The 26,035-nt window shown below is 40.9% G+C and overlaps 1 protein-coding gene across 2 annotated transcripts in view; it reads left to right on the top strand.

Annotated features, from left to right (window-relative positions):
* Positions 1-25,816, top strand: part of rhbdl1 (rhomboid, veinlet-like 1 (Drosophila)) — a 54,933-nt gene extending 29,117 nt beyond the window's left edge. For both annotated transcript variants that reach the window (XM_049562945.1, XM_049562946.1), the window contains exons 6-8: positions 14,524-14,624; positions 16,752-16,812; positions 17,809-25,816. In XM_049562945.1, the coding sequence (XP_049418902.1) occupies positions 14,524-14,624; positions 16,752-16,812; positions 17,809-18,080 (434 nt within the window). In that variant the 3' untranslated portion in view covers positions 18,081-25,816. The remainder of the gene's footprint in view (positions 1-14,523; positions 14,625-16,751; positions 16,813-17,808) is intronic.
* Positions 25,817-26,035: the final 219 nt, after the last annotated feature.

Below are 26,035 nucleotides of genomic sequence, written 5' to 3'. Positions count from 1 at the left end.
AACAGACAGACTGTTAGGGGACGGACACAGAGAGATGAGAGGAAAGACTGCAGCCTGTTGTAACCTACAGTTACTTTTCAGATTAAAATTTTACATACAAAACAGATGGTCAGTGTATAAAATACAGTGCTTTATTTTAAAGTTAAAACTAGCTCATCCTCAACCAACTACAACATTAATGTGCTACTTACTTGTAAATGCATCAATGATAATGAGCCAAAAATATAATAGGGTCCCTTATGCATAATGACTACTTCTGATACTTAAAATACACTTCAGTGCTAATCAGGGCTGTGACTAATGATGATTTCCATTACTTATGACATATTTATGTCTATGAAATGTCCGAAATTTGTGAAAAACTACCCGTCACACCCTCTCATAGACCAAGAAGACAACTTCACGTCTTATCTTGCTTAAGCAAAGGTCCAAAACCAAAAGATCTTCGGTTCACAGTGGTGTATGATAGAGATCATTAGCAAATCTTTCATTTGAAAAGCTAGAAGCCGAGAATATTTTACATTTTTCACAATTGTATTGTTTGAAAAGTGACAGACAATCAATTATCAGCGTAGTTGCAGATTATTTCACTGTCGGCTATTCCCTTATTAATCTCAGCTGCATTGCTAATATATCTGTACTACATCAATCAATCAATCAAACTTTATTTGTATAGCACTTTTCATATATTAAAAATGCAGCACAAAGTGCTTCACAGAATAAAAACAAACAAAAATAATACATACATATTGAAAACCCACCCCTCCCACCCCCACATATAAACACACACACACACACACACACACACACACACACACACACACACAGTCAATATAGTCAATACATGAGTAAATTATTTGAATACTTCTTCTACCACTATCCCTGCATAGATAAAAGTTAAAAAATATACACCTAAGTAACTAACCCTGAGAGGTTTCATTGTGTCACTGAGCACCTTTAGAGCCTGTGCACTGGCTCACCAGTTTATGGAGACCATGGGGATTATGCTGATTGCTAAAGGACTTTCTCCTCCTTGTGTACAGGAGACTGTTAACACAATGTACTGTTTACTGTAATGAACTGGCCAGCCAGTGTTCAGTGCTCACACTTCTTATCTGTGTCCTCAGTCAAGAGGAGGAAGAGACATGTGGCCTGATGTCATTTGTGGCCTGTTGGGAAATTGTAATGGAAATGTGATAAATGGCTGCATGTCAGTATAACCTCATTGTTGCAAGCTAGCTGATGTTGTCATTACTTAAAAGCGCCATGCCAAGTTACATGTAATGTTTAATCCCTCAGCAGTTGATTAATGTTGTTCTGCTATCGCAGAGGATGGCGAGCGGCAGAGTCCGCTTTCCGCTGAGGCCGCGGGACTCGCTGTATTGCGGGTGCTAATTTAGTCAGATGATTGTTTCTGCATCCTCTCAAGCTAATAAGAGCTTATTCAGTCTTTAAATGACTGGAAGTCTTCAGGCTTATTTTTGCTTCTGTTACACTACCGTCCCCATGTTCCTGTTATATAACTGATTGATGCTTTATAAGAGCGCACTGCACATATTTAGGCAGGGTAAATATAATTATATCCACTGCCAGTGAATAGAGGGTCTTGGTGCATGGCCAAGAGTGACTTTGTCCATCATCCATTTGTGCTGATGTTTGATATTTGGTGGAGGCACACAAGCAGCAAGGTATTCTATAATATGGAAATCTCAAAAGAAACACAGCTTTGGTTTCAAATCTGCAAGATTTAAATCAATAAATTAAATCCAGTAATTAAAAATAAAATAAAAAGACTAAAAAAAACTACTTTGATATTAATTTGGTAACAGATTAACTTTAAATGCTTTATAAGCTGGTATTTGTTGATTACATGTTCTCTGTTAATTTGTCTGTGTGATAAAGAAGTATGATATTAAATATAATATATATTATCTCTCTCAGTGGGAGACTCCCTCCATCTCCTGAAATCTAGTTGAAAGTTCTATTTAAAGTGCTTTATGACACTTACTGATACTTTATAGTCTGATACCGCTTTGAAAGCAGCCAAAAAACAGCAGAAACACTATTATTACAAAAACATTAAATTAATATGCACTGCCATTTAAAAGTTTGGCACTGCCTGTTATATTGCCCAAAGAAAAAGAATTACGACTCAAACTTCTGTTCAGTCGATGTCCCCACAGTGTTGCATGACAGAAAAGAATATGGTCGGAACCATTTTTCCCCCAAATATCCATCAATTTTGAATTTGTTTTCCAGTCCAGAAAAGTGTAAGTGACACTCAATCATTATTGAACCACAACAGTTGCGACCAGGCTCTAAATCTTTTGGGAGCCTGTTTTTCTTGGGGCCCTTTGCAGTCTACTCACTGGTTAGATTGAATGGGTTTAAACTGTGATTGGTCAGTCCATAGCATGTTCAGCTGTTATACTCTGATCCAGTTCCAATAGTGCTAACCCAAGACTAAACCTCTGTTTCTATTTGGAGGTTTTCCTAAAGCAAATCCTTTATACAAAATACCATCTATTCGTAAAGAAGACTTTCTACAACCTTAAAGCATTAAAGACAATTCACACGTAGAGCAGTCCTCTCAGCTGTCTGACTGTACCCAATCTAGTTTTAAACGACAATGCACGTCATGGGTTAGAAGTTGCTGACTGGAAGCAGATGGTTTGGGGGGACAGGGAGTTTCTCTTGGAGCAAAGTTAAGTCAGATGAACCGACAGACAAGAGAGGGCAGGGAAGGAGAGCAAATGCATAAGAGAACAGAGGATAAATTACTCTAGTGCCAGAGGTGTGTGACTCAGTCTCTGACTCTGAGACTTTGGCTGTGACATACTTGAAGCTCTGCTGTAGAGATGTTTAACAACACTGATTTGATTGGAGGCGTTTTAAGGACTGTAGCTGTTGAGTCGTCCTTGTGTTGCTATTGTCAGCTGAATACCAATTATTACTTGCTCGCTGACTCTTCCGGGGCCTTTTGCTGGAGTGTGTGGCTGTGACCATGCAACATTGTGTCAGTACACAAGGTCAGATTTCTGTCTTCTTAGCCAATCTCAGCTGCAGACCGCTGTATGTGTGCAAACCCTGGTGTTGCATACAGTGCTGAAGAGTCTGGTCCTATGTTTCTGATGTACTCCCCTGGCGCTGAGCTGAACCGAGCGCTGAGGAGGCAGGGTGACCTTGGTGCGTTGCAGAGGCTGCCAGCGTGATTATGGCAATTCCCAACCCCCCCCCCTCATCCCACCCCACAGTCAACTCTTCCGAGGTGACACCGATCTCACTTCCTCCACAACCAACCCCTGCAGCCTCGCTGATAACAACACCGAAGAAGACAAATATTTCTACTGTAATGCAGCCTAATTGAAGGTAGCCCATTTGTGTGAAGCGAGCCCACTGTGTTTATGGGTGTCTATTTGCATCTACTGCGTGAAGCCAATTCAGGACGGCAATATTGGTTGCAGGCGCTCTGCTGGAGTTAGAGAGGAGGCTATTTCTCTGCTCGGTTTAAATTACATTTACTTTGGTGTTTAGTTTCAAGGTTCTCTGATGAAGAAGCACATCATGCTCACTGTAACCATCACTGTGGCTTCATAACCTTGAGCACAGGAAATGATTTCATGCTCTTTTTCATTGGGATGTAGAATTTGAGTAATTTCACCGAAGGTCAGCTATTGTGCTTGTTAGCTGAAAAGCAGTCGTGAGTGATAACCGCTTTGGTCGTGACAAGAATACAGCTTTTTGTGGAGCAGCATATCTTACAGCATACACAACTTTGGGAGCGTTAGACATATTTGGATGTACACTCACTAATTTCTAATTTTTTGTCTCTTTGCTTCTTCAGTTGAAGGCATGCCCATATGCCCACACACACATTCACTGGGGTCAGATATGTTTATCTTTTTTCACTCAAGGTTGGTGCTATGCTGAGCAGCCTCCTCTCAGCAGCTTGGATGTGACTTGTGGAGACTATTGATTTTTCCTGATGCCCCCTGGGCTCTGGAGTAGCATAAATATTATCATATTTTTCCCCTTGTGGCAAATTTGGACAGGGCCGAGAACTGTTAGAATAAACCGAATCAATCTCAAAGGAAACCAAGGGCAAGGTGTGTTTACAGTGGCCATGTTGGCACAGTGTGAAATTGATGAATTGTATCCGTTCCTCCGGGCCGGAGCCTGGCATCAACCACGCTGGCTGTTTTCATATAATGTAGAGAAGAGAGGGTCTGATTTATGCTGTGTTTTGACTTTGGATCCTTGTTTCCCTTGTTGAAGTTGTTTGTCTAATGATCGGCTTTGACTGCAGTGAATGTGTGTAGTGTTTTGTCGCTTTGAGGATGTTGACAGTTTGGATGCTCCTCCGCAGTTTGCACATAAACTTTACAGACCCCGTCTTTCCCTTTGCATCATCTGACGGGGTTTTCTTCCCTCCCGCCCACACACGCTCCACCCGGGCACAAGGAGATGGATGAAGATGTTAGATTGGATGAGGACTGATTGCACGTCATGCTGCTCCACTTTAAGGAAAGCATCAGTGATAGAGATGATATTTCCCTTATCTCTTTCTGTCTGGATGACACAGACGAGTCCATCTCCTTCCCAGGTGGAAAATATCTTTAATAGAGCTCCCCCAGTCTGACAGCACCATTATAGTTGAAATGAAGCTTTGAAATGGTAGCCACTCTATTAAATGACATTTGAATCTATGAGCTTTTCAAATAGTCTATAAAGTAGACAAAAGACCATGTGACAGATGGTCTGCCTCCAGCTGAGTCACCCTGACATTTACTTATTTTTACTCCACTCACCTGTCAGCTCATATACCAAAAGTAAAGTAAGTTGCCTTCCAAAATCAAAAAATAGAAAAATCATGTTAATGACGCACAAAGCAAGCACTAAAATGATCAATTAGTGTGCTGCTACAGAATTCTTGGGAAACTATTTTGATAATTAATACATTGTTGAAGTCATTAATTAAAAAAAATATAATCAGACATTGTTAGGCTTTGGATTGTTGGTCACCTCGGGCTTTAATTGTGATGGCCGTGCCATTAAATAGCCAATGTTGTGTTAGCTGATAGCTAATGGGAATTGAGTTTAAAACCCAGTAGTGATCAGCCTATAATGGGCCTTTGCAACTGTTTCCTGACGCGTAATAAACCAAATGACGAATCGCTTCATTCCAAAAATGATTTTGATATAATTGTTATATGCACCCTGACATAGAGCGACATAATTATGATGTTCTGTGTACATTGCATTGATGAGAAACATCATAATTATCGGGTCAAGCATGTTGGTAGCAGTTATGAACGCCAACATGTTTCCTCCTGTGAGACAGGTCAAATAACAACATCCACATTCAGGTGGCGTTACATAACACCACCACATATCACCATATGTGAAGCTGTGTCTGTGTTCCTTTAAGTACAAAACTCGAAGTTTCTCGTTGAATTTTTGGCAGACAGTTAGCAGTTTCCCAACTTAAAGAAAACCTGGGCAAACAAACCACAGTGTGGACTGATGTATTTGTTACATAATGCATTTTTAATTTGTGTGTGTGAGTGAAAAAACTATTTTCAAGGAACAAGTACAAACATCTCCCTCATGATTAGCTAAATAACAGAAAGTAGAGCCCTTGTTGTCAGAGAAAAAACAAGTAGTAGTATGTAGCTATGTTTGCACTCTTATGCTGTGTTCACACTACGAGCAACACAGCAGCAGGTTACAAGTCATTTTCAATGGAAGCAGGTGACATGAAGCTACAAACCGACGCCCGGCACTTGAAGCTAAACTTGTAGCTGGGCTTTTTTCTGCTGTGTTATTTAGTTAGCTGATGCTATGCTAGCTGTCTGTCCATTGTGTTGCACATGGTGATGCAATGGAGTGGCAAAATCTGATGTTAAAACAGGGGCTCAGAGGCTTAGTCGAGGTTCTCTGTTGCAAGTAGCAGACACACACAAGTCCATACAACATAGCAACGTCAACGAGAGACTGGAGCAACTTGTCAACCACATTTAGGAATAATGTAGCTGGTCACACCATTGCTGTGTCATTTGTAATGTGAGCACAGCATGAGTGTGTGTTCTATACTGAAAAATAGAATGAATAGAAAGGACATTGAACTGTTTGTCATAGTCATTTGACAAATACAAAAGGAAAGTGGCGATTTTTGTTTGTTGTTAGGGTGACAAGTGTGTCACCCAGGCTAGTTTAAGAAATCTGTTTTGGCCTGTTCTTACACCTGGTTCCTTATAAACAGAAAATGCACTCCACACACCAATCAAGTTTCTCTCCTTCACCAATCTAAGATTAACCTTAGCTTAATTACCTTGTTAACTCATCATGAATAACACTTAATTCAAACTGGACAGAAACTACATTAAAAAAACAAACCAAAAAAACCCATCTCAGTTAGTCTTGTTAGTCAACTAGTTACTTCGTCTACTGTTCCTGCAAACACCAACTCTGGTTTGGTTGAAATAAACTCTTTATTCACCAAAATGTGAAAATATGTTGATCTACATGTTGTTTATCCCCGCGGCCTCTCTCTGCCTCTCAGCTGTCTGCTGAGCAGCTGCTCTCACTTGATCTTCTGAGGCAGCTACAGTACATAATGTTTCAGCAAACATGCAATTAATGGCAACTAAATAAAGAAGGAAATAACAGTTATGCTAATATTTTAAAAGTAGCAGATAAGTTATTTGAAAAAAATACTGTTCACTGTACACTGCTCATTTGGTTGTTAACATAAAACCTCACCTCAGGGAGTTAGCGACCTTCCACAGGTCAATTTGTTTATACACAGAAGTTTATAGTCCTTTAGAAGTTAGCCTGCAGCAACGGTTGCAGTGACAGCAGTACATATAAAAAAGGCCGCCACTCTGACCATCCTGCTTCACTGATTTGAAAGGGAATGTCTGTTCTATTCTAGTTTTATTTCTGTGGTTGTGTATCACCCTTCCTCATGCACTCACTCCCCCACTCCTTCCATCAGTCTTCCTCTCTCCTTATTCGTGCTTAGTAAATAAATCTGATCAGGCATTTCCCCAGTTTATTAGCCAACAGAGGCAGCCCTGTGACTGCAAGAGTGCTGACTGCAGCACATCTCTGCGCAGGGCCACAAGATTTAATGCATACAGGATAGAGCTGTCTGAGGCAAGTGTAACGACCTATTCCGTCATTTAGGTATGCAGACGTGTTGATCCCACAGTATCAGCGGAGAGAGGTTTCCCTTACTGTCTGTGTGCTGAGCTTCTGTTGGAATATCTTACCGTTTCACGAGGGGAAAAAAAATAATTGTTAATCTTCATGGACTCTACAACAGTTTATCTTACAAATTCTTTCATGTCTCAAAATAAAACATGACAAAATAAATTTCAGTAGTCTCTTCTCATAGCTCATACCAATAGACTGAATAAAGGATTAAAATCACAGCAGTGGGTTGCCAGATTTGCTTGTATCTGATACTGACCAACTCACCTGAATAAATAAACACACATTGTCCTTTAATTGTCCTCTCCTGAGTAATTTATCTGCTGACCAACCAAGAAATGCAAATCAGTGCATAATAATGTTCTCAGACATACTTCTGGTAGACATCTTTATAAATTAAGTGTGAGATGATATGTAGTTTTGCTCCTGAATTCCTGAATAATGCTGCTTTTACGTAGAATCAGACAGACGGTAGGCAGCAAACAAGGCAAAAATCATCAGTGATCTGGACAATAAGACCTTTTTTCGTGTATTTTAATGACAATCACAGTTGCAATAAAACATCATACATGTTTTGTTTGGCCATCCCTCTATTCTGTTGGACTGTTTTGTGTTTATTTTTTCTGTGCTGTCCGTGCTTCTCTCTGTCTACCATCTGCCTGATTCCATGTGAATGCAGCATAAACCCCATGAGAACGAGACATGTTTTCACTATGCCATCTGCCCTTTAAAGCCCCTCTTATCAATACATTTTATATTACAAAGAGTCAGATGACTGTGCAGCATGTGAAAGGGGTCACTTGCGGTGATAAACCTGCCGAAAAATATCCTCTGACTCAGTTCTCCACAGCTCTACTGAGCTTTCTATCTCATTGTTTTGGTTTTCCAGCCCACAACTTATTTTGGTGCGGTCTCTCCGCTCTCCTCGGGGTTGTTTACAGACGCAGCAAGATCTGTTTTTAGCAAGAAAGCTCTGATAAACCGACTGCACGCTACCTGACCAGCTGCAAACAACAGACAGACAAAGTTTGCAGTGAACTGATGAACAACGCCAAGCATTTTCGCAGCTAAACAGCCAAAATATTTCCCTCAGGAGTTGATGAAAACCAAACACAACTAAAAAGAGAGTGAATATTGGATTTACATTTGTTGGGTCGCCTGAAGCGTTCCTCCAAATGAGTGCTGCTGATGTTTCTCTGTGTGAGCTAGATGTGTAAATAGTCAACTGCTAAAATGTTGCCCATATCGGCTTTATAAGCTGAGTATGTGTCAGTGTTTACAGCTTGTTGTACTGCCTTCAAAATATCAATTAATGCAGGTTTTACTTTTATTTCCCTCCTCACACCAATTAGTAACTACATTACCTATTCAAAGACAAGTTATGGATATAAGACACATACACCAGAGAGACTTACATGCACATGAATGCTTAATTTTTGATAGAAAGCACAGGCAAAGATGATTTAATTTATTCAGCCTTAAATCCTATGTTGCCTTATTTTATCCTAGACATCTACCGCTGTTTAGACGTCCTTTAAACATCTGCTCAACATCATTTGATCATTAAAAATCAGCCACATTTCTCCAGGACTCTCCATAGACTGTAAATAGTCCCAGTAATCACAGTTGATAGCTACCCACATATACAAACTCTAGAAAGCAGACACTGAAAAGGTTTATAAGTGTTTGTGCAGAGGCATATTTTCCAAGGATTAGAGGATTTTGTTTTATTGCAACATTTACTGTGCTCTAGCGCAGCCTCCACTGGAGTGGCTACAGAGCGGCGCAGCCTGAGGCACTGTCAAACCCTGGCCTTGGATCAGCTTACCATCCCTTGTCTGCACCTTATCCCTGAGAGACTGAAAAATACAAAGTTGACCCATAGCTTAAGGGCAGCCTGGAGTAACAGTAATGGTGTAGCAAGTTTGGTTTGACAGTGAGGCTCAGTTCTCAGAGCTGCATTGGGGATTATACTGCGGTAGATAGAGTATAGCCCTGAGTGTGTGTGGTTGACTTACACTTCACACAGAGTACATCATTTTTACTGTCTACACTGCAGTGCACTTGTGGATGTTGCAAGCTCACAAAAAGATTTGAGGATGGCAACAATAAATAATCTGTGCATGAGATGGAATGTGTCAGCTCCGCGATGAAATAATCGTACACCTCACGTCTCAGCTCCTGCTGAGTGTGAGAATCCTAAATCTTAAATCCCCCCTAAGCAGGAGAGCCCACATGACAGGACTGTTTAATATTCATACTGTATCTGGGAGCCTCTCACCAAAGCAGAGTGAGCAGGAGGAGAGAGCAGTTTGTGTCCTCCCTGTGGAGCCCGTCTCTTCCTCTGAGCCGGAGGTCTTAGGTTGTCTTCTTCTCTTCACCCACAGATGGTGGTGTCACATCCCTGACAAGTGTCTCGGAAGAAGAGGTGGTCTTGGCTGGTGTTACAGCCCACTGCATTGCCCTTAAAGCTGCTCTAATCACAACTTATTTTAATATTGGATGAGGTTACTGTGTGTAATGTGGTCGAGGGTATTCTCAGAGTCTGCAGTTCTCCTCAGCTAGTAGGAGTTGTAAATTATTGTGTTTAGCCTGTTATAGTTTTACAGCCTGTTACTTAACTGTTATGATTCATAGCGACCACTTTCATAGTATTGTTTTCAAATTCAGTGTGCAGCTCTTCTCAATGAAAAAGCTCTGAAAGCTCACTCCAGACAGCGGCCAGACAAATCTATCTTAAAGAGACAGATCATCCCAAATTCACTTTGCTAAAGCAGTAAAATAAATTCGTAAAGTTGTATTAGTTAATTGTACTGAATCTTTAAGAGCAGCAAAATACTAGATTTAACCTAAACTACTATATTACCATAACTTAAACCCAAGTAATATTTCTCATATCATTCTATCAACATTTCATCAATATCTTGCAGCTCCACTGTTCTGAAGTAAAAAACAAACTGCGAAAAAGTTGTGAGGCTCCAGAAAAGACTAAAAAAGACCAACTCAGATGCTCCAATTCAATTTTTCCTTTACTTTGAAGAGATCAGAGACCACATACTGTACGCTACACTGTGTAATTGCAATTTCGTGGAACTACTAAAAATGGGGCACTGCGAATCTTCTCAAATCTTTAGCTGAAGCACCAACCTTCACATGCCCCATAAATCCACGTAAAATAGCCCACAGGTGTCGACAGAGCGGCGAGATGAATGACTCAGGAGCGCGCTCTGATTACCATCTGTCTTTCCATGATCATCACTGCCACCACGGGCTGACAAGGCGTTCTTTAAGAGACGATGTTTACTTTGTGCGGTCCCCAGACACACACACAGAATATGAATGTTACAACATGCATTATAGATCTGAGATCACAACTCCAGCAAACCCCAACTGTGATTAAAAAGAGGCTGTTTTGTTTTATCAGCCCTCTCCGCTTCCCTTATCAGCTCATTTGCATAATTAACAGTGGCTGACGCCGTCCTCACGAGCAACTGCAACTGTGATTTCTCCTGCTTGGAATTCTGTCCTACTTCACAGTGTCACTGCAACCCCCTTTTTACCTGCTGAATGCAGCGGCAGGTGCACTGGGCTGCATTCAGGATTATTTCTTTATACGCCTTCAACACACACTGACTCTGCTAAAAACAGCTGTTGGCTACAGACTCCACAGTTCATATCTAGGCCTGTTTGTCTGACGTCTTTTAGTTTTTCTCATTAATAACTGACTAATTAATAATAGATATTTTCTGCACAACAGTGGGCATAGAAAAACATTTCTTTTTGTAACGTTGAGAACACACACACAGCAAGGTGCACTGCAGACCAGCGCCATCAGAATTCAATCATGTCACACAACTCAGTATAAATCCTTGTGCACACTGCTTCATTCACCAAATCTTTTCGGCTGTCTTGCCTTTAACAGGGTGGCAGCCATGTGACCTATAGATCACCAGAGATAATGAGAATATAAACAACATTACCATCATCCTTTTTAAGTAAAATACCATCTATAAAATAAAAAAATTCCAATATTTTAACCATCTTTTCAGAATAATTCTTTAGCAAATACATTTTTCATTATAACCCATCAATGAGCAAAACAACTGATTATCTATTTTTCAATACAAAGCAACACCTTTTGTGTTCTTTAAACCTCAGTTTTCAAACTAAATACATAATTTTCAAATCACTTCCATCTCTTCTCGTCCCAGACTCGACCACATTTTTACCTTGTCTTGTTTCAGTCTCAGAAAAAAAGGATTTAGGATTTTATTTCAAGACCGGTCAAGACAACAACTGCGAGGATATAACTAAATTGGCTGCGCAAAAACGGAGTGTTGAATAAAGATGGTTTAGCAGATTTCAGCTCCTTAGTGTTTGTTTATATTTCTTAGCTCAAAGACAACAAAGGACAATTCCCACACATGAAATTCACCTCCGCAGTGCCTTTTGATTATATTTTGGTACACTTACACTGTATACAAGGCGATCAAAGAGGTGAATAAAAAGGGATCTTTATTTGTTTTCTGTGGGCGTTTGTATGGCAATGTGCATCTTTCTGATCAATTTGAGGAGTGCCAACTGTGTGGTTTGCATGCTCCACATTTTATTTCAAGTGTGTCATTCAGTGTGGGACTCACACTAGTCTTGTCTTGGTCTCGATACACTCTGGTCTTGGCCATGACTTGGTCTCAGTTTAGGTTGTCTTCACTGCAACACTGCTTTATATTTATAAATAATCCCCATTTTTTTTTATTTTACTATTAACTTTTTTATAGTTTAAGACATTTCAGTCTTTTTACTTTCACATCCTTGTGTTCATTATCTTCATCTGTAGCGTAGGGTTATATGGGGTCAGGGGTGTCAAGGATAGGCCATTTGACAATACTCCAGAAACTCTCTTTTTCACAGAGTAATATTGACAGGTATGAAAGAGTCAAAACTATTCTATGGTTTTTGTTGTGTTAACAATAGTGATGTCAGTTTGATTTTGTCACGTCAGGGCTATGGAATATAAAAATCAGCCATAATTTCTCTCTGCATCTTAGCCTTTCTTACCCTCAGGTGTGTGCATAGACTCCAGGTTCTTTTTAAATCACAAAAGGTAAATTATTGCTCATTGTATTGGCATCAACTATGAGAAGCAGGGAACTATCAGTTATTGGTCTTGGTTGAAAAAGTTCCACATTGTGTGTCCCATTGATGTGTTAAGATGAAACACTTCCAAGTACTTAAACACATCATCAATAAATTATCAGTTGTAAGCCTATCTGCATGCACTGACCTTCAGTATTTATACGTTTGAATCTATGGTAGCAGAGGCCGTTTGAAACCTCCATAGAAAAGAATGTCAAACGGCTTTACTCTTACATATAGTATGAATGGTAGTCGCCCACATAATGCAGAGAGGAAACGTTTCACAAGCCAATGGATCTTTAGAATCTAGAAGAATATGTTTTTGCATTTTCATATACATTCTCTACTTTCATTCAACCACCAGAGTGTGGCCTCAGAAGCTAATTATGGAAGCTTAATTAGCAAGCTAGAGGCCAATATTATGGACCAAAATATATTTCAGCGATAAGGCATGTTGTTAGGTAGACTGTGTCCCAATTCGATACTGCATACTAATTCTACAGTATACTCTATATGTCAGTTGTCATAACATACGGTTTAGCATGTATGCACAAAGAAAAGCAAATACCATTTTATACGAACAGGAAATGACAAACAACACTTTAAAAATTCACATATAGATGTCAAAATGTTCTTCCGAATATTTAAGACTTATTTGAATATTTTCCGACAGATGGATGATTAAAGACCCTTCTCACAGTTATAGTCCACCTACACAGGTGTTTTAACTTGTTACCTGATTCGACCTCTTTTCCAGACTGTGTTGGCGTGTACAGACTATGCTGGACTGACAGCTCCTTCGGTCTCTTGTTAGTTTTGTTACACCTGTTGGAGTGGGACAGTTTATGGAGTTATTACTGTTAATAGTTCATAGAGTTTGGTGACGTGACCTGACAAGAGGTCTAATTAACCAGAGGTAAACACACAGGTGTTTACCACAGAGTAAACACCTGCCTGTAAGTGTTCAATATCAAATGACAGAGGTGTGGACTCAAGTCATGTGACTCGAATCACAAATTTGATGTCCTTAGACTCGATTTGACAAAATCATAACAAACCTGAAACTCAAATTGATTTAAGCAAATAATAGCCCAGGCTATTGTTTGAACAAATTAATACAAATTCAAAAAGCTTTCATGATTTTGTGAATGTCATTTTGGTAAAGAGCACATTATGACTTCTTTAGGACTTGAACCTCAAATTTTAGGACTTGGGACTTGCCTGTCTTGACAGAAGACTTGACTTGGGACTTGAGAACAACGAGTTGTAACTTGCAAAATGATAACTTGGTCTGTCAAATAAATGCTTAAAAAATATCCTTTATACATAAAAAGCATATATTCCTTTAACAAGCATGTTTAAGTGAGCAGTCACTTTACAGTACAGCATGTCAAAACGTTCATTTTTTTTTTTTTATCACCGCTGTACTTTCATGTTATAACTTTTTAAACAGCACATTTGGCCTGTGTCCATATTCACATATCCCAGATTACATTTTGCTCATGAAGCATCTTTAAAGCACACAAATTGGAAATTATCCTCTTCAGCGGGCCTCGGCTGTGTTCTCCTGGCCTTGCTTTGATCAGAGATCATTTTAAGATGGCCTTTTTTTAATTGCAGCATCCTGAAGGAAAATCCAATTAGGAAATATTCCATTTCAGTTCTTTACCATTTTGATGTAATTAGTCAGCCGCAGTTTTAGCAGACTGCTTACATAGCAAAGCCTGAATAATACAGTGCACGACACACAACATGTGTGTGCCTTTGTGTGTGTGTGTGTGTGTGTGTGTGTGTGTGTGTGTGTGTGCATGCGTGTGCGTATGCGTGCGTGCGCGTGTGTGTGTGTGTGTGTGTGTGTGTCATGTATTCTAGATGTAAATTTAAAGGGCATGTGAAGGTCAGCTGGTGTAATACAGTCGCCACGAACAGAGGCTGATTTTTACTCAAAGATTTTTTAGAAAAATGCTCCTGGGAAGGTGACTTGTGCTGCTGCCTGATGAGTAATCTGACTCTCCCTTTGTTTTCCCCCCTCTGCTTTAAAATGCTGTCCTTTGCTCTCTCTCCTCCTAACAACACACACACACACACACACTGTTCTCCCTGCATTGCGTGCTCTCCCTCTCTAACGTCTGCACTCCTCATCTATCTCTCTCTCTCTGTGTCTCTCTGCAGGCTCGCTGACTGTGTCCATCACCGACATGCGTGCTCCAGTGGTGGGGGGCTCCGGAGGGGTCTACGCTCTGTGCTCAGCGCATCTGGCCAACGTCGTCATGGTAACTGTCATCATCGTCACCTCCATTGTTGCGTCTGTAAGCAGTTTTCAATGGAGACGAAATGTCAGAGCCGTCCGCATGGTGTGAGACGGACACCACACACTCCAGCCAGCATCCAGCGCTGCACACTCATGTGTTTAATGCTCTGCTTTGTTAAAATATATAATTTATAAGATAGATGTTTGTTGGGGCTTTTCGCTGCAACACTCGGATCACATCGATGTGATAGATAGTTTTTATTGCCCAGCAGCTTTTGGAAAAGTGCCACTGAATATTCCATGTGACCTCTTTAGAGAAGCATTTTGAACTCGAGTAGCATACCTGACCGTAACATGTTTTCACTGAGCTCGTCATCTATATCAATGAACCGGAAGTGAACTGGTATTTCAGACGTTAATTATTAAATCTGTGTTTATTTATGTCCACTGAAAAACAAACAAGCAGTGGATTCCCTTGATACAGTGATACAGTTTGTGTGTGTTTCTGTCACAAGGTTTATATGTGAAATGCCTTCCACATTCTCTTCAACTCTCGAGGCGGTGTTACATCTGACGAATCACTTTAACTAATGTTGCTGTTCACTGTGGGCAGCAGAGATGCCAGCAGGGATAGAAATCAAAGTGCACTGATGGGCCCAAAGCAAAGACATGTGTAACTGTGTGCTTGTAGCAGCTAACAGACAGTTTATTTGGTCTGTTACGCTTGATGCCTGTTTGTTGCTGGGGAATCCTTTAATGCACGTCTTAGTTCTGCTCTGATGAGTTTTTTATTTTTTTCTTCTAGTTTGTATTTTTGAGGGAAATCTCAAAAACCTCGTCCAGTCTCAACCCAGTAAATTCCCGGCCATCTGCCATCAAGCATCATCATCCGTTTCACTCAGCAGACATTTTCAGGTTCAGTGAAGTTTGGAGATGTGCTGCTGTGGACGTGACTCCCCAGAAGTCATGCAGCTCCTGCTAAATTGTCAGAATACATCTTGGAACCATGTAGCGTGCAAATCCAAGTCTTGACATTGCACCTAAATCTTACATCTTGATGTTTTTAAAGATGCAGGATTTTCCTAAAAAAAAACCAGTGTATAGACTCATACAGAAGTAATGCTTCTCATTCATCACTTATGACCCACTAGAGGTGTGTGGTGGTGTATTTTTTTTTTGCAGAGACCCTGCCCTCTGCCTGTGTTTTCTTATTTTGCTCTTGTTTTCTGTGCTCGCGGCATTAATGGGTGTGTAACTCCACAGCACGCAAGAGAGTTAGCATTCTTAGCATCTCTTTACGTATTGAGTTTTTACATTTGTGTCCTCTGTGCTCTCTCTTTCAGTCTCTGAATGATCCCCTGCACCTCACACACATACGTCAGGTTACCTCAGCAATTCTCCGTTTCAGTGTCAGCAGCGTGACAACAAGACGTGTAACAAACAAAATTGATTGGCTGTCATTTGCTTAAAGATCACCCTTCTTCTTGTGTGAGAGATGGAGGCGCATCAAAGCTAATTGCCTTCCATCGGAGAGCAGCAACACCACATCTCACCCAACTTGGACCTCTACAACACCACTGTGTTGACCTCTCCCCTCCATGATACTCATCATTTATTTGTGGAAATATCGTGACACTACATGCACTCGATTTTATTTATATCCTCCCCTGTCTTTAATTTTGGATGGCGCTCAGTATTTCTTTTTCTACTGTGGGAGAAGAGGAGTAAAAACTCTCCCTGGGTCATTCCCACAGCTAAGAAGTTATGGAGGGACATGATTGGTACAATTTTTCATCCCGGGGAGTAAATGTGTTATTCTAAAGTCGGGATGCCATTGTTCTCTTCCCCCTGGAGAATCACAATGGCTATTTATTGGCCCATTCTCCCCTTCTGTTAAATTATCTTAGTCCTAATTAATGGAGTGCCACCGGGCTGGAACCAGTAAGTGGAGAGCAGCCAGGTGTAGAATCGCGTCTGTGCTTAATGTAAAGTGCTTCCTCCTCTCTCATATGGATATAGTTTGTCTCACTTTCAGGTCCAGAGGAGACAAACAGAGTTGTGTCTTCCCAGGCTGTTATTACACTCATATATATGGTTGTTTGTGTCGTGATTGTTTGTGCTGACGGGACACTTTTGCTCTGTGTTGCAGAACTGGGCTGGGATGCGTTGTCCATACAAGCTGCTCCGCATGATCCTGGCACTAGTTTGCAGTAAGTTGTCCAGATTTACTCGGAAAGCCCTGCACTTCTGATCCTGCTGTTGCTATTTATATGTTGGATTTATAGTTCAGTCACTGAGTAGGGAGGGTGTGACCTTTCATTTTCAGCATATCTAATTTGTGCACACCTGTTCACAGTTCAACATGAAGTGTTTATCATCTGTTTCAAAAACCTCTCAGAGCCGAGCAACAGACATGCGGCTCCAGCTTTCTTTATTAATTGCTCAGAGTGAGAGGCTCCGTCATTGGACATGTTGCTTTGTTTTCGAAGCATTTCAGTCATACCACTTGTCCTTTTTCTCCACACGAGGGCCGATACACTGCGACTTTCATTAGTGAGCAATATGTTCCCTCCATCTGTCCCGAGCCTGCCGCCCCCGAGCTGAGAGAGCAGCGAGTCTCTGCTGGAATGTTTTATTTCTCCTCAGTGTTTTACAAACAGGGAATACAGCATTTCTAAATAAAATGTGACACATCGTTTGTGTGAGATACTGTGAAGACTGAATTTACATTTGCTCTGGTTTTACACTCAGTGTGGAGTATTTATTCTAAGGAGAGCAGCAACAAACAAACAAACAAACGGCAAATAACATTTGAAAGCAATTTTTTGGAAGATCCATTTAAATCCTCCTGTGACCTCCTGCTGCCTGCAGAAGTAGACTTTGATAAAAACGCTCACTACATTAGAATAACTCGTCTTCAGGCATTGACAGAAAGTCAGCTCAGTCCTAGGCCCTGTTCTTTATACAAATTACTTAATTTTTTAGAAGGATGATGAAAATGATGTTTTTAATTTTGTGTAAGTGACTGGGAAAGCCAAGTAAAATCAACTGAAAGGTTCACATCAGAAAACATGGCATTTAACCAGGGCCATAATCACCTATTTAACCTTGGGGGGGACCATAGTCAGTTTTGGTATCCTCACAGCTGTGGACATGAGCTGATAATAAAAACATTCTGTCTTTCCTCTCTCTTCCATCGTCCGCAGTGAGTTCGGAGGTGGGCCGTGCAGTCTGGCTCCGCTTCTCACCGCCGCTGCCCTCCTCAGGGCCCCAGCCCAGCTTCATGGCACACCTGTCAGGAGCTGTGGTCGGCATCAGCATGGGGCTGCTGATTCTGCGCAGCTACGAGGAGAGTCTGCAGAAACAGTGCTCCTGGTGGGTCATCGTCTTCTCCTTCATCACCTTCCTCCTCTTCGCCATCTTCTGGAACATCTTTGCATATGAGCTGCTGGGAGTGCAGATACCGCCTCCTCCCTGATGAAGGCCCCCCCTTGCCCGCAGGCCCTCCTCCACATACATACTGACTCCAGCCCTGCTCCAAACAAAGGCTCCCCTTTGACCATAGTTAACTTTCCCATCATCTCTCAAGTTAGTCCCAAATGAAATGATATGAAATCATTCGAAATGAAAAAATTGACCAAGAATCCTTTTTTACAGATACTTTGCAAATCAAAGAAATATGTCTCTTTTATTAAAGAGGGATTACAGTAGCAACAAGTACAGGTGAAAGTTCCTCAGATCCATTTTGAGGAGCCTTTTATCTTTTTATATATACGTTGAAGTCTCATCCACATTACCAGCACTAACCTTTGAGTGAGCATTTAGCCGCCGGGCTCTTCATTTCAGAGGCCTATTGAAAAGCTGTTTCATCAGTCGTTTCTTTGAGTGCATCTTTCATACATGTAAAGAAGAACCTGAGTTGATGACACGTGCCTGTGGTGAAGAGGAAGGGGAATTAAAGGGTGCGGTAGGAGTGTGCTGTGGCGGTGACAATGCTGAAAAAACGCCATGAGAAATTTTCTTTCATGATGTGCAGAGATCAGGATCAGCTGCAGAGATGCCCCTTAAACTAATAGGGTTTTGCTTTAAGGCACTTAAACAGAGTAGATGCTTGAATCTGAGTCCTTTTAGCTGCTTTAAATGGAGATTTAAAGAAGAATTACAGGAAGAGAGTGTTTAAGTCTGGGGGCAGCAATAAAAAAAATACAGAAGCACCAATTAAATATGATTGCCGGTAAGGTTGTTTTATTTCACAGCCCTGCTGTAACTCACAGGGGTCACTCTGGCTTTTTGCAAAAGTGCTGACACACTGATTGAAAAACAAAAAGCAGCTACACACGTTTCCTTCAAATTGAGCTGCTGAGAAGAAGCTCCAACCCGATTATAAGGCATCAGTCAAAATTCTTTATCCCTGAGTCCAAATGGTTTTCCCAGAGCAGTCACAGGAAGAATGGAGGAGAAAAGTTTTGAATGCAAGATTTCAGGCAAGTTTAATCTGAGTTCTGTCATCTTCAAGGAGTACCTTAATTTTCATCAGTCATTTTCGCTTCATGGGGTCTTAAAAAATTAGAAGACATACGGTTTTTTTTTTTATGGTTTTTTCCATGACATGATACCTACACTGTGGATACAGAAATATATTTCACACAACATAGACAAGACATGAAGATGGGAAATGAAAGTGTGACAGGAGAGGAAAGAAAAAGAAAAAGAAGCTCGTGAGAAAATAACAAGCTGAAGTTTCCTGGATCACTTAAACAAGTGAACTCCTCCTGTCGCTGTGTCAAACTATCCACCGACTTGTTAGGCGCACCGTGTAAAATATGCCATGTCATGCTCTGTGGCTCTCAGCGAGACAAGGACACACACGCACACTCACAAACACACACACACTTCTCTGCTTTGTCTGAGAGAGCAGCCACTGCCTGAATCTGTAGGTCAACGTGGACAAACTGAAGAGAAGAATACACACACACACACACGCACACATACACACTGGCCTCTGCCTGTTCTCGCTCTGACAGACTGAACTGGGGAGGGCGCGGATGTGTCATCACCTGACCTCTGACCTTCGTGTCCCAGAGGGCATTGGGGTCTCTCTGTCAGGCCCAGTCTATACCTCAGTTTCTCATTCTTAGGGACTGTATACTTTTGTAAAGGAATGTACCTATAAAGAAAAAAAAGAGTGTTATTAAGTTGTCCCCGTTTTTCATTTGATAGTGGATGTGTATATTGTATGTTCATAACCAAGAGTATATTTATTTGTATTTTTTTTTCCCTCTTTGAGGGGGAAAAGAGAAAAGTTTCAAATGGTGCAAAATTAATGCTATGATTGTTGTTCTTCTGATAACTCCTGTATGGCTTTGAAAAATAGTCTATGAGGCAGAATCCCCTGGTTTGTTAGATGACCACCGACGACTCAAGCTCACTTGATTTTATAAATCTTAGTGCTTTACAAAATAAGCCATAGAAAGAACTAACTGGAGAGGGTAAAAGCAGAGGAGAAAAAAACATGTTTGATGGTTTGAAACCTGCTGGTTGGTAGCTTCAGTGAAACTTTTTTTTTCTGTGTGAACATAATTTATTCATTGTGAATATTCAACAGGTGAGGTGAAAGAAGACAAACTGTGCAAGTACGAGCCTGTGAACCTCTGGACTGTTGGATATATTATCATGTAGCGGGACACATTTTTACAACTTGTTTCGCCAACTTGTTTGTAGTCAATGCAGCTTAATTTTTTTTCAAGTGCCCACGTCTTCAAACTCTCCCCTGCAGCGCGCCGACGTCTCGCTGTGGCTCTTCTTTTTTGCAAAATAACAAAGTATGGACAGTGCTCCTGTCGTATATTATCTCCAGAGTGATTCAAGCTTTTTGGAAAGCTGAGGCGAGGATAGCAATTACATTTACTCATGCTATGTTCCATTTTTCAGTCTTTCAATCAATAATTCATTTGAATGTCCACTGGCTGCCTGGGGAAAAAAATGTTATGCATTTGCCAATTTTGATAGTTGGCTATAAATACAGTCTTCAGCATTCGCTCCCACGTGAAACTGTCAGTAGTAACAGAAGACTCAGTGTTAAATGAGGAAATCTGTATGAAATAGCCAGAAAAAGCCATTTTCAGATGCATTAAAAAAAGAAAAGATCAGCCAATACGTGGTAGTAATGGATCTTTGATGGAAACTTGTGTATACTAGGGAATATTATTGCTTGGGATAGCAAAGATACATCAATGAATAATGCATATATACCCTGTTAGCCTATAATGAAGATAAAGAGGATGCCTGAGAGGAGGTTAATGTGCCTCTTTAACTGAAGATTCATAGGAACCCAGAAGGGTTGTAAAAAGGGCTAGTAAATGGCTATGTTTTTGTAGAACACATTAACTGTGAATATTACCCCTCCTGGAAGAACATGCAGGACTAAAATCGAAGGCTTGTGAATTCTTGTTGCCCCTGAAAAGATACTCTTCTCCTCATGCAAAGTGAAATGATCAGTGTTTATTTTTTTTAAAGGTTCAGTGTGTGGGATTTAGGGAGATATAGTGACATCTAGTGGTGAGGGTTGCAGATTGCAGCCAGCTGAACCTGCTTCTGGTTAGAATTCCTTCAGTGTTTATTGTTCAGGAGGTTTTCTGTGATAACTTTATGTGTGCTCACCTTATTTCTGATTCAGATGTTCAGGAGGTTTTTACTAGTAGCTAAATTATCCGCAGAGGTCTCTTCCTCTCCAATACAACCTGACTCGCTGATTGAACCCAGTAAAAACACTTAATGAAGCAGTTTCTTGTTACAGTAAGTGTTTCTCTGGCGCTGTTTGGCATGTTGGAGATGGCTGCTGGCCCAGCACCTGCCTATGTGTGCTCACATTTTGTCTCCGATTACTTAAGATCCAGATGTTCAAAAACTTTTTACCAGCAGCCAAATTATCCACAGAGGTGTCCTCTTCTCCAAAACAAACAGATCCACAGACCCCAAACAGATTTAAACTTGGAAAAACACCGAATAAAGCAGTGTTTTTCTGACGCTCTCATAACGTAGGGGCTGTTAATGTGGTTTGTCCATTTTGGGCTACTGTAGAAACATGGCAGTGCAACATGGCAACTCCCTTTGTAGATATTAACGGCTCATTCTTAGGTAACAAAAACACAACGATTCTTATTTTCAGGTGATTATTAAGTAAAGAAAACATACTTATTATATGTAATTTCTACCAATGTATCCCCCTAAATCCTACACACTGGACCTTTAACTTATTAAGTATCTCCTGGATAAAAGCAGACAATGGCATCATCAACACAAGAGAAAATGATCAGTGCATGTATCTTTAACGACGAGGTGGAAGCAGAAAGTTTTCAGAAGTAGTTTATTTACTTCTCCGTAAGCCAAATCTCCTGAGCCTGAGCCAGCCACAGCACCAACACCCCTTCTAAAAAAAGACAGTCACCTCCTGTCTGATAAAAGCCGCCTCCTGCTCTCAGACAGCATCTTAAAGGAGACGAGCGATCGAGGCCTGACTCGCATCCTCTGGCTTGACAGTATGTGACGGCTTTTTGGTTTGTGAGGGATGGCGGGACAGCAGAAACAGCAGAAACAACAGTGTCGGCACTCTTCATAAAAACCTCAGCAGTGTACGTGCTCTCCCATCCCGTCGTGCTCGTGTCACAACACCCCCAGTGTCAGGATGATGCATGGCTATTATGGGGGATACACCAGAGAGCTCAAAGCTAGAACCGTAAACAGGATATCTTCCTTTAATAAGTGGATCTGACAGGCTGCATGATGTTAATTTAATTGCTGTCTTTTGAGTGACACATTTGTTTTCAACAGTATAAGGAAGGCACGGTGAGGGATGGCATGAGCTGAATAGGAGCAGACTATCAATAACATGTGATCCATCATCTTTGGGTAATCCACAGTCGTGTGTCCCCCCCCGATTGGTTTCAGTCACGACTGCGGTACAAGATGATGTTAAAAGGTCAGTGCCAACTTGTTTGAGTCTCATTCATACTTTGCTGGTGTGGCTACACACAATATACTGTTCATTTCTGTGCTCGTCTGATTCAAAAATGCAGCATACTTGACATTTCTCTGCTGTTTCTTGTTTCTTCTTCCTGTACTTTCTCATCTGTGGGCATTTTTTTATTTGCACTTATTACTGACGTGTTGGCATGTGCCATATTCTCTACTGCCATTAACATTCTTTGATGCTTTTTTACCTCCCTATGCCAATCCATTGTGCTGTTATGCCCAATGCCTTGTTATACGCGCCCAAGACTAAGCACCGGGCGGAAAGGCTGCTTTGCTGTCAGCTGTTATTCAACATGATCATGCACAGAATCCATAAGAGAAGGAAGCCGCAGTGCAAACAACCGAAGCTGTTAATATATCCAGTAGCTGCTCTGAAGTGCTGCTCGCCAACAAGCCGGCCAGGTTGCCTTTTCTTAGTGTTTATTGCTACTTAGACAAATATGGGTAACTCTCACTGCAGGGCTGTGCAGGTAAAGCAGGACACTGTAGCTCCAGAGATGGCACTGTACTTTCAACAACAGTGCATACATTTACACTATCGGTGTAAATTTATGTATGTAAATGTGTCAAGGTGTTGAAACCTGAAATGCTGGTTAACAGACATTTGGCTTTAGCTCTCAATGATCCTGGATATGTTATAATTTGTAAAACAGGGTCAGATTTTATATTAAAGGTGCAGTGTGTAGGATTTAGAGGGATCTATTGTCAGGAAATGGATATAACAGCACAGTGGTTCAGTGGTAAGCTTCGTTGCCTCACAGCAAGAGGGTTCCTGGTTCAAACCCAGGGTGGGAGGTTCGAACCTTGGGGTGGGGGAGCCCTTCTATGTGGAGTTTGCAAGTTCTCCCTGTGTGAGCGTGGTTTTTATTTTTGTACTCTGGCTTCCTCCCAAAGTCCAAAGACATGCAGGTTAGGTTAACTGGCTAAAAGCTAAATTGTCTGTAGGTGTGAATGTGAACGTGAATGGCTGTCTGTCTCCATATGTTAGCCCTGCAATAGTCTGGCGACCTGTCCAGGGTGTACCCCGCCTCTTGCCCAGTGTCAGCTGGGATAAGCTCCAGCGACCCCTGACAGGATAAATGGTTACAGAAAGTGAATTTACTAGCCACGACAGTGTGGCAAAATCATCGTGGTGACACCTACTGTAGCAGGAACTACCACAGAAGACGTTTATTAAAACTGATTCTGTGTATGTATAAGGAATCAGTATGCAACTGAACAATTTTGGTATCGGAAATGTTGTGGTCAGGTTTGAATTGCAAGTTAACAGTCCATGTGGAGAGGCAGAATGCATTGGCCAAAATGTAACCTCAGAACCCATCGGCTATGTCTGACGATGAGTTAGCTTTATATTAGCTTTTTTAAATGAATGCAGATACTTGTTTATAGAGATTAGCCAAAATGACTGGCACGTGGAAGAGGAAATCTTGGCTGGGATGTCTTCTGGCTGCTTCTACTGGCCTGAAATATTGACCCTCATCACAGCAGTAGGGGTATGAAACGATTGCCCCCTACGTGCACATGCACAGATTTTGCTGTGCCACGCTGAATTCACTGTGTTGAAATACTAGTGATTGCCGCCTACCTGTCTGACTGATTAGCGGGCATCACAGAAGAGCAAAGAAGACAAGATGGAGGAGCTGGCAATGTTGGTGTTTGAATACCCGGAGCTATGGCGCCAGCAAATTGTTAGGACAACCAGGGATAACCTGGATAACATTTCCACCAAACTTCAGATGACTGGTAAATTGTCTAGTTACACAGCGATGTCCGTTGTCTTGCTACAGTATGCAGCGACAAGCTAGCCTGCACTTCTGCTAGTGTTTCACGAAGTCATAGCGGCAGCAGCTGCTTTTAGAAAACTTTGCTTTTAGGGGGAACACTCTTGGTCAGAGCGTGGTGGTGTGAAAGCAGCATTGTCATTGTCAGACTGATAGCCGATGGGTTCAAAATTTTGTCACCATAATAGCATCACAATTGCATTCACCTTCAGATGCAGTCGCAAATCTTTAAAGGTATATAGTTGAGTTCACAATGAAGGCTGAGTTTGAAGATGGGTGTGGTCTGAGCAAGGGAGCCAGAAGTCTGTAGGTAGGAATACGGGAGCGGCCCTTGAACCCTATGGAGTAACTTAAAGGCAAGATGGTCTCTAGTCATAGCTATAATTTTCATTAGCGTATAATTGAAACTAAGAATCATGTTTTCGTTAGCTTAAAATAAACCATTTATTTCTACATAGGAAGTGGGTCCTCTTCAATGGAGACCGCCACGTTGCACCGCCATGTTTCTACAGTAGCCCAGAAAGGACAAACCAAACACTGGCTCCAGAGAAGGCCATGCACATTTTTACATTACCTGAAGGCAAACCTAAGCTGTACTTCAGAGTGGAAGGTTATTCCATTGGTTGCAACCTCTTGGCAAGATGCAACTAAATTTTACACACTGCACCTTTAATTAGCCGATAAAATTAAACAACATAAACTGGATGGGACAGTGCAGACTCAACATGCAGCTGTGAATCCAATTCTTGTAGGTTGTGACAGTTCAACAGAGATCCATTATACTAAAAATGTAAAGTCTACAGTCTGAGTCAATCAGGAACAAATTAGTAATCACTGCAGCTAGAAGCAAGCATAAAGTCTGTAACAGCATTCAGGGTTTCCTTCTGGAGACTGGTTGTAACAGAGAACATCACTAACATCCTGGTTTCCCAGTTTCTAGGTACACAAAAACTGCCTGAGCCACTCGAGGTCATGCAAATATCAGCAAGTGGTTTCTTGAAATGAGAGTCGTTTCCCTCTGAAGGTTAAGAGTTTAAAAAGAAAAAAGTCATATCTGTGCTGCTGTGGTAGTTTTTCATGAGCTGCTTACTTGTATTGAAAAAAAAAAAATGGTGCCAAGCTTATGAGGTTCAATCTCTCAGACCAGACAAGAGGTCGAACCGACACAGCGTTTACAAAAAGAAGAAGCAGAAGAAGCTATTTTTCTCTCGGTCATGAGGAAACTAAAGGAAAAACTAAATTTACATATGGATAATTTATATCAAAGTCCTCATTAATTATTTCACAATCTATTGTACTTTTTAAATGTTCTGAACGGAACCATTTTATATTGTATATATATGAATATATTTTGTTTTATTTTGTACTGTTCATTGTACTTTGCTTTAATTTAGAAACAATATAAATAAAGAACAATACTGTGGCAACATCCTACTGCTTTTTTTCCAAGTGTGTTTAAGCACATCATTATTATTGATTTGCAATTTATCGATTAGTGATATTTAAGGCGTTTTTAAGCAGAAACTCACCAGTTTCAGCTCCTTAGATGTATTTTCAGCCCTCTGTTATCAAAAACTTCTTGTATTTTTGTAGTATTTGTCAGAAAAAAATACATACTTGA

This window comes from Epinephelus fuscoguttatus, linkage group LG20, assembly GCF_011397635.1.
Source record: "Epinephelus fuscoguttatus linkage group LG20, E.fuscoguttatus.final_Chr_v1".
In the NCBI taxonomy this organism is placed as follows: domain Eukaryota; kingdom Metazoa; phylum Chordata; class Actinopteri; order Perciformes; family Serranidae; genus Epinephelus; species Epinephelus fuscoguttatus.
The sequence above is the reverse complement of the archived record's forward strand: the minus strand, read 5'-3'. Positions and strand labels throughout refer to the sequence as shown.